Below are 13323 nucleotides of genomic sequence, written 5' to 3' on the forward strand. Positions count from 1 at the left end.
TCAAAGCAGGACCAGTCCCCAAATGGCCACCTCAAGGATTGAACTCATAACCCTGGCTTTAGCAGGGCAATGCTCAAACCACTGAGCTATCCCTCATCCCAAAGTATCTGTTTGTTTGTTCTCACTCTGTTTTCTGGATCAACCAGTTGAAGCTGCACCCCGCTCTCTCTGGTCCATGAGTGTCATGTGGCTCTGCAGCTCTGTCTCGCTCTCACTTTTTTCTCTTAGGCCAGTCTCTACAGGCTCAATGACATGTTCTTCCAAGTCCGTAACTTCCTTCGTTACTGCTCAAAGCGTGGTTGTCAGATCCTTTCTCATGACCGTAAACTCTGACATCGCTCTCCACTGTCTGCTAGCCATTTGGTTTTCTGCAGCCCTGGCATTTCTCCCTGATTTACTTAACTTATCTCATATAGTTTAACACTTATCCAGTTATGGATAGCAAAAACAGTAGTGTCTAGCCACCTGTATCTTAGCTCATCTGTCAGTCCACTCAACTACAAAAGAATCCTACGAGTGGGTACAACTGGGCCTGATGTTTAACAGTGTCATCTAACTTCTACTATAACACATTATTTTATTTTAGACATCAAGGCTAGATTCTGCCACCTTTATCTAAGGAGTAAAAAGCTACTCTGCATGAATAGTGATTGTAGACTGTAGCCCTCATTTAGCAAACTTTCGGGTTTTTGCTTGTTTACTTGCTTTTAACTATAGTATTCTGTGAAAATCCTTTTTTCTGAAGTTTGGAAATACGAAGGCCTACATTTTCAAAAGTGACTAGTGATTTTAAGTGCTTCAGTTTTGGGTATGCAAACTGAGACCCCTTAAAAGGGTCCACTTTTCACTGAATGGGCATCTCTAGTTAAGCAGCCAAAATCAATGATCAACAGTCACTTTTAAAAGTTAGACCAGATACTTTCTTTCTATCTTAGCAAAGTTTTGTTTTTCTGGGCATGTACTCACAAGTGTGAATGAAATATTGCCAAGAAAATCCAGCCGCCTTAGTTTAAACACAGCCAGTGCAGAGGAAAATTACTGAGATGGGAAACTGCGAAGCAATCAAAAGAAAATTGCAATTATTACTAATGCTTATGCGCTTATAAAAAAAAATAAATTTTTTCAGTTATGACACAAAAACTCTGGCTTGTAAGAAGAAAATAAATTAAATAAATACAGACGAATAGTCACTTTCTTGCAAGTGCTTCCTAAGCAGAATCAAACAGGAAATATCTGGTTAAAAGGTTTTTATGGTTCCAGTATAACAGATTATTCAAGTTTATCAAGTACTATAAATTCAGGCTGGTTCTGCTGGCATGAAAGAGATCTGAAGGGAACATTTTTCTCTGCACTTGGCCAAAACATAAGTAATAATACAATAGGGTATTTATTTATAAGTACTGGGCACTGAGAGTTTGGGAAAACAACTCCACTATATACACACACACCTTTCATTTAGAGAAACTGGAACAGACCCTGAAAAGTCATTGAGTCCAGCCCCCTGCCTTCACTAGCAGGATCAAATACTGATTTTGCCCCAGATCCCTAAGTGGCCCTTGCAAGGATTGAATTCAAAGCCCCCAGGTTTAGTAGGCCAATGCTCAAACCACTGAGCTATCCTTCCCTCTAACCTAAGCAGCCCTTAACAACAAATCATAGATACTGATGACTTTTCCTCATTAGTTGCAGGAAATTTGGTGGCCAGAGAAGTGAAATACACTGTAGTTGTTAATTATGGGAATATATAGAGAACCAAATTCTGCTCTCAGTTACTATAGTCACAATAGAGATGTGTCTGTCAGTAAGGTTGAATCTAGCAGAATTTAGCTCGGAATCTACAAGAAAAAGATCTAGGTTTTGATTCCCATTTCCCCATTCACACTGATACTATGGGCCTTATTGTGAGTCAATTTACATCCAATCTCATTTAAATTATGAGTGATTCCACTACATCAACGGAGTTTAACTGGTGTAAATGAGGTCAAGATGAAGCACCATTACTTTAGTGCTCATGGCTGCCATCCAGACAAATCTATCTATTGATCAGACACAGCTTTAGGAGGGGCAGTTTATGCTTCCTTCATGCTGCTGTACCAATGTGGCTCTGCACTGTTTCAGAGGAATCCTCACAGGAGGTCATATAATAGCTGTCTCCCTGCCCATTCCAACCTTAGCCTCTACTGAAATTGTGAAGAAGGGTAACCAAGGGAACAGCTGCAGTTCTGCTTTTGTGATGTGGACAATTTTCTTCTGCAATTGGATTCAGGCTGTCATCTCATTCCAGAGAGGCCTAATTTTTTAGAGTAAGGCTGGTATTTTCAAAGGAGTCTAAGAGAGTTATGTGCCACCTGTTGTTGCCTCTCAGTGATTTCTGTGGAGAAGGCTGCTAGCTCTTTGCAGGTAGAACTACTGGGTTCTGAAGTTACAGGCAAGGATTCTGTGCTCACGTGGTTTGGAGTACTGCAGTGGGGAAAGCTTTAGCAGTTTGTGTGGCAGAGAAATAGGGAGTTCGTGGTTATTTCCCCATGGCTGAGGGTTGTAAGAATTTCTTGTTCTGGACGCTATCTGCAAAGAATGCCATAAATTATGGGCCAGTCTCTTGGCTGGGACTTAGTGAAGCTTCATAGAAATCAATGGGGTTATGCTGATCTACACCAGCTAATAATTTGGCCCCATGTATTTCTGTGAAATAATTAGAGTTTGGAAGGTTATCTGGGGATACAGGTCTTGTTTGTGAGGATGCACCCAGGTTGAAAAGCTTCATCTGATAGTGTTGCTCATGTTGGTTTACTGGCCATGTCTTCAGGGAAAGTAGGAAAGAAATTAGTGAAAAGGAGATATAATAAGAAACTACATGACATTCTAGTGCTGAGTAGCAATGAAGAGAAGAGTTTGCACTTCACAAATTGATCTAAAGAGCAGGAGAGCACAATCTATGATTCTCTCAATGAAGTGGTTCTCCTTTAAAACAGCTGCCTTAAAATATTATTTTAATGAAGATAAACAGAAATGTTGACAATACAAGTTGTTTTCGTACCTATACAAGGCAAGAAAATACAGAGTCAAAGCACTATACGACATAAGCCAGAGCAAATACAATCAGCATCCTGATACAAAAGCATACAAAGTCAGTAATTTTGTTTTTAAACAGTTTATCCCATTTGCTACCTAATTCCTCAAATAGTTTGGTTTCTAACCTAATAGAGATTTGTTTGATTTGAGGAAATTAATGCAACTGTCTTGAGGCTATCTTCCAAATTCCTATTACTATGATGTTACCCAGAATGTTGTTATCAGCTTCAATTAAACTAAGCTGTCCTTGTGACTGTGGACTAAAGCTCTGTGCAGAAAGAGAATTCCATTTCATGGAGCATTTTGAATCTCAGAGCTTGTGAGGCACAGTTCCCACAGCTTTCAGGCTCCTGGTTCCCCATCGGCCAGCCAGGAAGCCTGGGGATCCCCATTCCACAGTAGCCACATAAGCTGCAAAGGAGCCAAGGATCTGGGAGCTTAGGTTCTTGGAATCCAGGGCTTCCAGACTCTTGGCTCCCATCAGACTGCCAGGTGGGTGTTGAAAAACCAGTCAGGCAAGCCAAGGAGCCAGGTAGGTTCAAACTATCTCCATTCAACGTTCCAATTTCAATTAACTGGTGTTCCCAATGGAAAAACATTCTGACCAGCTCTGCTGCAGACAACAAATGCATTTCCTAACTAAGGAAATCCATGTCTCCACTCCAAATTTGGTTGGCAAGAATGAAGAGAAATGTGATATTGTTTGTGTAACCCTTCTGTCAAGTGGAGTTGGCAGCAACAAGGGTCGAGTTCAATATCTAAGAGTTCTTTTAACAATACAACACAGAAGAAGCTCAAGCCACCATGCAGTAACCTGGGAAAATTTACACACCATTCCGGGCATCTCTAAGAGGCAATACTTCCCCTCTCATAAGCAGTTAGTCTGAGTATCGAGAAGAAAACTTTTAATAAAAAAGGGGGAAAGAACTTGGCATTAATTTGGGGAAAATGCTGCAAGTATGTCCCACATGCTGGCCTAAGTCTTAACTGATAGCCCGGTCTAAGTATTATTTCAGCTCTAGTGGATCCATAACAAAACAAAAGACGCCGAGTTGAGTCTAATCAGCTCTGTTATTAAACAGTGGAGAGGGAAAGAGTCAAATGATGTCTAGGACTGTTTGGGCAGAGACCACACCACCAGGTACAAGCACCTGTCCCCACCCACTCTCCTCTCCACTCGCCTTTGGCCCCCTTACGCCTTGCTTAGAGGGTGCAGTTCCATTGAGAGTGACTCTCCTCAATCAGGGCACGCCAAGCATAGTTCTGGTGCCCCCACTCACACGACAAGGACAACGACCTTTCATCACCCCAGCACCCAACATCAAAGTGACTTGCAATCTGACACCAACCAAAAGTGATCATTTGGGCAAAACAGCTCCATTATGCTGTGCACCTAGGCAGAGTCAGTGTGTCTGTGCCAAAAAAGGCAGTTCCTGAAGGCTTTTCCCCCAGCTTACCACCAGATGTCAGGGGAGAGCTCATTCAGACCCTGCTTACATCTGTGGATGTTTGTGCAAAACACATGTGGCATGCTGGAGCCCTACTCCACTAATCTTGTCCAATGTTTTTGTTTTATTTTAAAATGCTTAATTCTTAGAGCAGCCGTTCCAGTTGGAAGCTCTGTGGACTGTTGCTTTGCATTCTGAAATCATGGTTGCACGTTGTACTGTACTGTCAGTAATTAGTGAGCTCTGAGAACAGGCAATATGCAATATATCATCACCCTGGGAGGAAAAGTAAAATCCCTGAGGCAACACTGAATAGCTGGATCAGCAATAGAGAAGAATCATTAGGTCTGTGAGCTTGGGTGCTAACCAAGGGCCGGTATATCCCATCCTTTTCAAATGCCTTTCCAATCTATTATAATCTGGCTCTTTTCAAAGAGAGCAGGATTGGATTGCTGCCCTTTCAGTATTAGAAGTCTGCTGGTTTTATCTAATTGAGAATCTTCTCCTTTTATGATGTACCTATAACTAATAAGTACAGGAGCTTCTTATATTGCTAGAAGCAAACTATTGTATTCACAGGAAAGGAATTTTTGCAGATGACTTGTCACTTTATTAATGTGTTCTGGCTGTCGGCAGTGTCTGAAAACTCAGACTGTGCTGGGCCAGCAGTATTCCATCACATTTCAGCCCAAACTAAATCACTTGTATGAACAAACCTGTAATATGCTGCAAATAGTTATGGTTGGTTTGTGTCTTAGTGTGCGGGAGATGAACACAGGGAACTTGCATTAACTGTGATGGGAATTTTGTATACAAGTTATTGGGCTCCATACATGAATGAATGAATACAATTCTATATCTTGGGATATACAGGGGGCCAGACTAGAAGATCTAATGAGTCCCTTCTGGCCTTAAAACCTATGAAACTAGGAGCCCGACACCACAAGGAGCGTGTTAGTGAGTCAATAGATTGCCCCCCCGCGTTCACAGGATTTCATCTTTCCCTCTTGCTTTCTGGAGTCATGCAGGAAATACCCTTTCTATTTGAATGTTGTGTTAGTAAATGTTCTCATGGAAGATACCAGATAGAACTGAAGAGCAAAGTCCTCATTTTATCTACAGAATGATGTGATATGAACCCATGAAAGACTGGCATCTTCCTGCCAGGATACCTCATATTTATCAGGGAGGTCATCCCTAGCGAGAAGAAGGGGATTTATTCCCTTGGCCTACTTGGTCCTAGACCTTATTCATTGAGGCTGTTAGTGAAGGTGTCAATTAGTATCAATTGTGATGGTGCTTTCTGGGAGTGGGGGAGAGGAAGAGAAAGAGATTTTATGTAGGTGAGGCACATGGCCTGGTGCATAGAGCACTGTACTGCAGGAGACCTGGGTTCTATTCCTGGCTTAGCCTGCCGGATGATCTGGTACAAGTCACTTCACCTCTGTGTCTGTTTCCTCATCTATAAAATGAATATAATGCTACCCACTGAAGAAAAGAACTCTGCAATAGCTAAGTATAATTATTACCTCATTTAAACGAGTTCTGGCAGCCCATCTGTTGTCCTGTTGGGGATAGGATTTGCCACCTTCATCCCTCTCTGTGGAGAAGGGAGACCACACACTCCTACCACTCTTAGACTGGATCTCTGGGCTACAGCCCCCCCTGTTTCCCAGCCATGTTAACCCAACAGATCCAGCTGGGTTTGACCAGAAGCACCGGCAGACTTTTTGGCACCCTAGGCGGCGGAAGGTCCCACCCCCGAAATGGCACCCCCGATCGAGGTAGTGGAAGGTCCCTTCCCCGAAATATCGCTGACGACCACGGCAGCCGAACATCCAGCCACTGCGCTCGCCACCCCCCAAATGTTAGCACCCTAGGCAACCACCTAGGTTGCTTAATGGGTTGCACCGGCCCTGGATTTGACACCTGTATGGCCTTTACCTCCATGAGCCTGTAACAGCAGCTGATTAAAATTATTCAGAACCAACTTCTTCAAAACAAAACATTTTTTGTTCACACAGAGGTACGGAGCAAAGGGTTAATACAAGAACGGCCTGTACTCATTGGACTCACTTACACCAGAATCTTTCCTTGAATGCTTTTGCATGTTCCCTTGACCCCAATTATCTCCATGCCTGCTACAGTTTTGAGTCTCTCACTGTCACTGTGTCTTTGTCAATCTCTCCCCACCAAGGCAGCTACTGGCAACCCACTACAGCCACCTTCTTCCTTAAGCTGGCATCTTTAAGGCTTTAGTATCCTCTTTGACCTTAGGCTGGTGTCTGGGGAAAAGTAAACTTGGCCAGCTTGGCTGAAGCATTCCCCAGTCCATAGCTTCCCCCACTGTTCTCTAAGGAGACTTATCTGTTATTGTTTCATTTCACGTTTTCTTCCCCCACACCAGCCTCCTCTGATTTAATGCTATTCTATAAGGAAAATATCATCAGGCAGGAAAATATCATACAGGTAAACTAAGATTATAAAAAATAATACACAGAACTCCCTCATTCCCCACACTAGAAAACACCAACAAAATGAAGTAAAATATCCCCAATCTCTGTGGGTGACAGAGGGGATAACTCAGTTTCTATACATGTCCAGGCCTACCCAGGGGTCCATGTTATACATCTAACTAGGTCTCTCTAAAGTCACCCATCCCTGTAGCATCTGACTGCCTTCTGTCCCATATACATGAAAACAAAGAGCTGTATTTGTTCCAAAGAGAAACAGTCTTTTAGAAGAAATTGTGTTGCTCACATAGTCGTGTGAGCATGTTTTGACAAAAGAAAATACAAGAAATTAAAGATATGGGACAATCCTAGCCTGATTCTGACAGTCTCAATCAAGGATCACTGGGTTCGAGTCAATATTCTATACACACAGAATAAGGACAAAGAGCAATGGCCCAGAGCTAACACCAAATTGCACTGCGCCCCAGGCAGGCTGACAACCTGGTGTCCATTTGCTGATACCTGTACATCTAATTGCAAATAACAATGCTGGACCAAAAGAAATGGTGTTTATAATGTTCACTCGTACCTCTACTTGTACAAATTAACTACCTCTGCATTTACATATTAAACAAACTGTATACCTAATTAGCAGATTTCCTATGCATTTATATATAGATGCCTTTTTAAAATGTAAATAAAAGGTTACCAGGGCTCTGAGAAATCTTCATGCCAGAACTGTTTGCAGCAAGAACCCTGTGGGACTTTTTGAATAGTCTTGAAACAAACAGAAGGCAAATGCTTCAGCTGGCAAATAGGGGAAGCCTTCCCCATAGCAACACTGTTTTGGTGCCATTGTTTGGGTGTTTTTCAGTGAGGCATTTTGCCCTCAGCTATGCTCCCCTAGGCAAAGAATACACTGTTTTGCTTTTCCATCTCATGAAGAATTTATTCTCTGCACTTAAGATCTTATCTACAACAACTGAATTATTTATTTCCACTGTACAGCTTTGAACAGTACTCACAAGCAATTTGTCAAAGACATTACACACCATCATTTAGGCTTATAGTTTCTTTGTCTTGTGGTCAGTGTAGGAGTCAAGAGAAAACCGGAAGGTACAAGACCAGTTCCATAGGGAATTGTACCCATATGAGGGAGCAAAGAACTGAATGTCATGTTTTTTTTAAAAAAAAAATCTTAACGCACAAAAGAATTGTGGGCCAAAGTCATCCTTATTCAACTTTTTTTGTTTTTAAACATACAGGAGAGCTACAGTCTGTAGGGTGAGTTGGATTGTTTTCTGACGCAATTTGCCCATCCCTACTTTGAATATATAGTCATATAATTATATATCTTGAAGGACCTTCCATCCCTTCTTTCTTTGTCTGATACCAACACCAAGAGCAGCTGATGAGTATACAAAGGGTGTCTGCATGTCTAATTCCTTCCTGACAAATTAGCCACATGTAATTTCCTTTGGGTTTAGCAGATGGGGAGTGGATTGAATCTACCCACACCAGGATTGAAATAGCAATTTTCACTAAAGTGAGAATTTTATGGGGAAAAAGGTCAGAAATTCTGCACCAAATGAGGAATTGGCAAAGCCCAGAACTCATCAAATTAGGTTTTGAATGTGAACATACTCATATTACTGGCTAGGAGAATGAGATTTGAATTAAAATTAGTTACCTCCAGTTTGCCTAAAATCCATGCCATGCATAATCCATGGCAATAGCATTAGAAAATTCTTTAATTCCTAATTCAAATGCATTTCTCTCTAGAGGAAACAAACCTAGAAATTGGTACAGAGTGTACTTTATCTCCTAATTATACTACCCATAGACAGGCAGGATTTTCATTCTGACTTTACCATGCCCAGATAGCTGTCCAGCTGGTCGTACTGTAAGTGGACACAGTACATGTTAATACATGAAAGGACTTGATCTTTTTCTGTTGACTCATTCACTTCTCTTTGGTGTATTATACACCAACAGGGAGGGTCAATGGCAAAGCTCCCACTGACTTCAACAGAACCAGGATTTCATCCTGATAACTTTAAGATGGGGTGTTTTGAACTAGCTATACATTTTCTCTCTGTCATTTAGACGCTTCACCTATGTACTGTTTTGAATTCCTATCGTCTGGCTTTTGCTGCAAAATTGCTGGCAGTAGTCCCTTAAGTTCTCACAGTCATGAAAAGCTTCTTTCACAATTAAATTAAAAAACATAGAGAACAAAAAAAGTGCCACAGTGGCTAAACAACAAAGTAAAAGCAGCAGTGAGAGACAAAAAGGCATCCTTTAAGAGGTGGAAATTAAATCCTAGTGACGAAAATAGAAAGGAGCATGAACTCTGGCAAATGAAGTGTAAAAATGTAATTAGAAGGCCAAAAAATAATTTGAAGAACAGTTAGCCAAAGACTCAAAAAGTAATAGCAAAAAATTGTTTAAGCGCATCAGAGGCAGGAAGCCTGCTAAACAACTAGTGGGGCCACTGGATGATCGAGATGCTAAAGGAGCACTCATGGACAATAAGATCATTGTAGAGAGACTAAATTTAATTCTTTGTATCAATCTTCCCAGCTGAGGATGTGAGGAAAATTCCCACACCTGAGCCATTCTTTTGAGGTGACAAATCTGAGAAACTGTCACAGATTGTCATTAGAGGAGGTTTCGGAACAAATTTGATAAACTAAACAGTAATAAGTTACTAGGACCAGAAGGTATTCACCTAATAGTTCTGAAGGAACTCCAAACATGAAATTGCAGTGTACTGTGTAATCTATCATTTAAATCAGCTTCTGTACCCAATGACTGGAGGACAGTTAATGTGATGCCAATTGTAAAAAGGGCTCCAGAGGTGATCCTGGCAATTACAGGTCAGTAAGCCTGACTTCAGCACCGGGCATATGAGGAGAGATTAAGAAGACTGGGACTTTTCAGCTTGGAAAAGAGATGACTAAGGGAAATATGATAGAGGTCTATAAAATCATGACTGGTGTGGATAAAATAAATAAGGAAGTGTTGTTTACTACTTTTCAATACACAAGAATCAGGAGTCACCAAATGAAATTAATAGGCAGCAGGTTTAAAAAAAAATAAAAGGAAGTATTTCTTCACACAATGCACAGACAACCTGTGGAACTCCTTGCCAGAGGATATTGTGAAGACCAAGACTATAACAGGGTTAAAAAAAGAACTAGATAAATTTTATGGAGGATAGGTCCATCAATGACTATTTGCCAGGATGGGCAGGGATGGTGTCCCTAGCCTCTGTTTGCCAGAAGCTGGGAATGGGCAACAGGGGATGAATCACTTGATTACCTGTTCTGTTCATTCCCTTGAGACACCTGGCTTTGGCCACTGTCAGAAGACAGGATACTGAGCTAGATGGACCTTTGGTCTGACCCAGTAGGGCCATTCTTATGTAAAAACTAGGTTGAGTTTTTAGCTTGAATCTACTTCTCCTCCTAAAGAAAACCTCCACTTCTGGACATTTCCTGGTTCTGCCACTGACATGCTGTGTGACCTTGAGCACTTTACCGATCTGGGCCTCTGTTTTCCCCTCCCACTCTTTGTCTGCCATGTCTATTTAAATGTAAATTCTTACTATTTTGTACACTGCTTAGCACAATGAGCCCTCCCTCTCAAGTGTGGCCTCTGGGGACCACTCTGATACAAACAATGATAATAATAATGCCCAACAGTTGTAATACAAATATCTCAAAGCACTATAAAAGGTGGGTAAATGTTATCCTCAGGAAGATGTGGCATGACTTGCCCATGGTAATCCAGTGACCCAGAGACAGAAGTCGGAATAGTACTAAACACCAGCCTATGCTGCTTGCATACCGCTTTGAGGAAAGTTCATCTCAGACATTTAATGCGGTAACTCATAATAGCTGAGATGCGTTATGTCCAGCAAACCAGGTATATCAGACAACACTCAGATGGATAAAATAGAACAAAAAGGGGAGTTTATTAACATTTTACAAGTTCCCTCATTCTGCATTCTGTTTTGCTTTGTTGGCCTGTTTTCATGCAGACTCGTTGAAATATTTGTGTTTTCCAGAATGCCAAAGCCAGCTACGACTTCAGCAGTAACGATCCCTACCCGTATCCCCGCTACACAGATGACTGGTTTAACAGGTAATAGAGCTCAGTCAGCTGTCACTTCAGGTGTTAGGAAATCATAAGGCTCTACTGATAGTTTCAGTGTCTGTCTTTCTGCTAAACTCTGTGGTTTTCAGCACAGAAGTTGCTGTGTCTCTGTTGCCTGAAGATTAGATATTACTGTTTTCACATTGATTTTATCATCTAGTGTGTTCTCCTGGGAACCTCTTCTATCACTCTGATCAGCTGAGTTATGGTATGTAAAGTGTTTTCTACTCCAGAAAGGCGAAGGCATACCTGAAATGTTTGTGGAGGTGACACTGTATATAATTTTCTGTCTGCTAACTGAAGAAATCATGATACCCAAGTCTGAATTTATGCTTCATAACTATTTTTTTATTATTCTCCTTCCTCCATCATCACATCTCACCCACAGCCTTCATGTTATTTTAAAGGGAGCAATATGGAGACTGGGATTTTATGAGCAGGAGGAAATCTGTCAGGAAAGGCATTTGAGAACAACTTGAAAATACATGTAAAGTTCTCATAAAGACTTGATGTCACAGTTTGCCACAGTGCCCCATGGCCACAGTCCCTAACCTCAGGCTACTGTAGCATCAAACGACAAATATCTCCTTGAACACAGCAGAGGGTCAATATGGTTATTTACTGATGAGCCTCAGGGGTAGGACAGGTGATGGAGCAGCCTGTATTCCCTCTTTGCCTTTTTTGGTACCACACCCAGGGAGGAGATGCACAAATCTGGCACTGGAATACATCAGAAGAGGCCTGCCACTCTCCCTGCTGTTACTTCCAAGGTGAGCTTTGCCCTCACTCTATACTCAAAGCTTTTAATGGACTTCAAGTTCTTTGTCTAGCAGTGGCACTTCCTGCCTTCGTAAGGGATTTGAAAACTGGCTGAAGAGCCATTCCATAAGTAAGCAGTGTCTGTTTTCTTAGGGTAGTCCAGAAACAAGTTCCATAACACCTGTGACTTTCTTGAAGAAGGAGCCTTTTCCATGGTTACTGCCTCCCCTATAGCAGCTCCTGAAGCCTTGGGACCTTGAGAACCCCCTTTCCTACTGTCCTGTTGGAACCATCCTTTACTCCATGACAGGAGAGTGCACTATGCTGATCCCTGGACCTCCTATGGTGGGTTTTGTACCTGCACTGGGAATGAAAACATTTCCCATTGTTAAATACAAAGCACACATTGGCTTTTATATCGGCATGTTGAAGCCAAGGTTTTGGCACGGGCAACCTGCTCTCAGTGAATGTCAGCTGGGTAGGGTGATAAAGAGTCAGACATTTCAGCAAAGGTCCTGATCTATTTCACCCCAGGGTAAATTAGGCTCCTCTGCTATCCTCTGACTAAATTCTCTTTAATCACACTCCCCTACCCCACGCCGCCATATGTAGCATGAGCCCCTACTATTAAGTCCTTATACTTAGGGCCCTACCAAATTCACAGCCATGAAAAATGCATCATGGACAGTGAAATCTGGTTTCCTCTTCCCACCTCCACCCCATGAAATCTGGTCTCTTGTGCGCTTTTACCCTATGCTATACAGATTTTGCAGGAGAGGCCAGCATTTCTCAAATTGGGGAGTCCTGACCCAAAAGAGTTACAGGGGGGTTGCGAAGTTATTTTAGGGGGGTCGCAGTATTGCCACCCTTCTGTGCTGCCTTCAGAACTAGGAGGCTAGAGGGCGGCAGCTGTTGACTGGGCACTCAGCTCTGAAGGCAGCATCCCGCCAGCAGTGGCGCAGAAGTAAGGGTGACAATACCATACCATACCACACTTTTGCACTGCTGCTGGCAGTGGCTCTGCCTTCAGAGCTGGATTCCCAGCCAGCAGCTGTCCCTCTCCAGCTGCCCAGCTCTGAAGGCAGCGCCCCCGCCAGCAGCAGTGCAGAAGTAAGGATAGCAGTACCGTGACCCCCTCCACAACTCCTTTTTGGGTCAAGATCCCTACAATTACAACACTGAAATTTCAGATTTAAATAGCTGAAATCATGAAAAACTTAACGATTTTTAAAATGCTGTGACCAAGAAATTGATCAAAATGGACCGTGAATTTGGTAAGGCCCTACTGATACTTAAACAAGGAAATACGCCTCTCGGGGCTCCTCACATAGATTATACTCGCATAAATGTGTGAGGCTGTGCACCAGTTCTCAACAGTCTGAGGCACCTTAGGCCTGTGGGTTTGTCCTTCTCATTTTCATGCTTTTTGC

The 13323-nt window shown here is 42.2% G+C and overlaps 1 protein-coding gene across 1 annotated transcript in view; it reads left to right on the forward strand.

The window, feature by feature from the left end:
• PCSK2 (proprotein convertase subtilisin/kexin type 2) overlaps nt 1-13323 on the forward strand; it is a 206835-nt gene that overhangs the window by 150669 nt on the left and 42843 nt on the right. Inside the window, exon 6 of the mRNA XM_032806360.2 lies at nt 11046-11122. Within this exon, the coding sequence (XP_032662251.1) occupies nt 11046-11122 (77 nt within the window). The remainder of the gene's footprint in view (nt 1-11045; nt 11123-13323) is intronic.

This window comes from Chelonoidis abingdonii, chromosome 3 (genome assembly GCF_003597395.2).
Source record: "Chelonoidis abingdonii isolate Lonesome George chromosome 3, CheloAbing_2.0, whole genome shotgun sequence".
NCBI lineage: Eukaryota > Metazoa > Chordata > Testudines > Testudinidae > Chelonoidis > Chelonoidis abingdonii.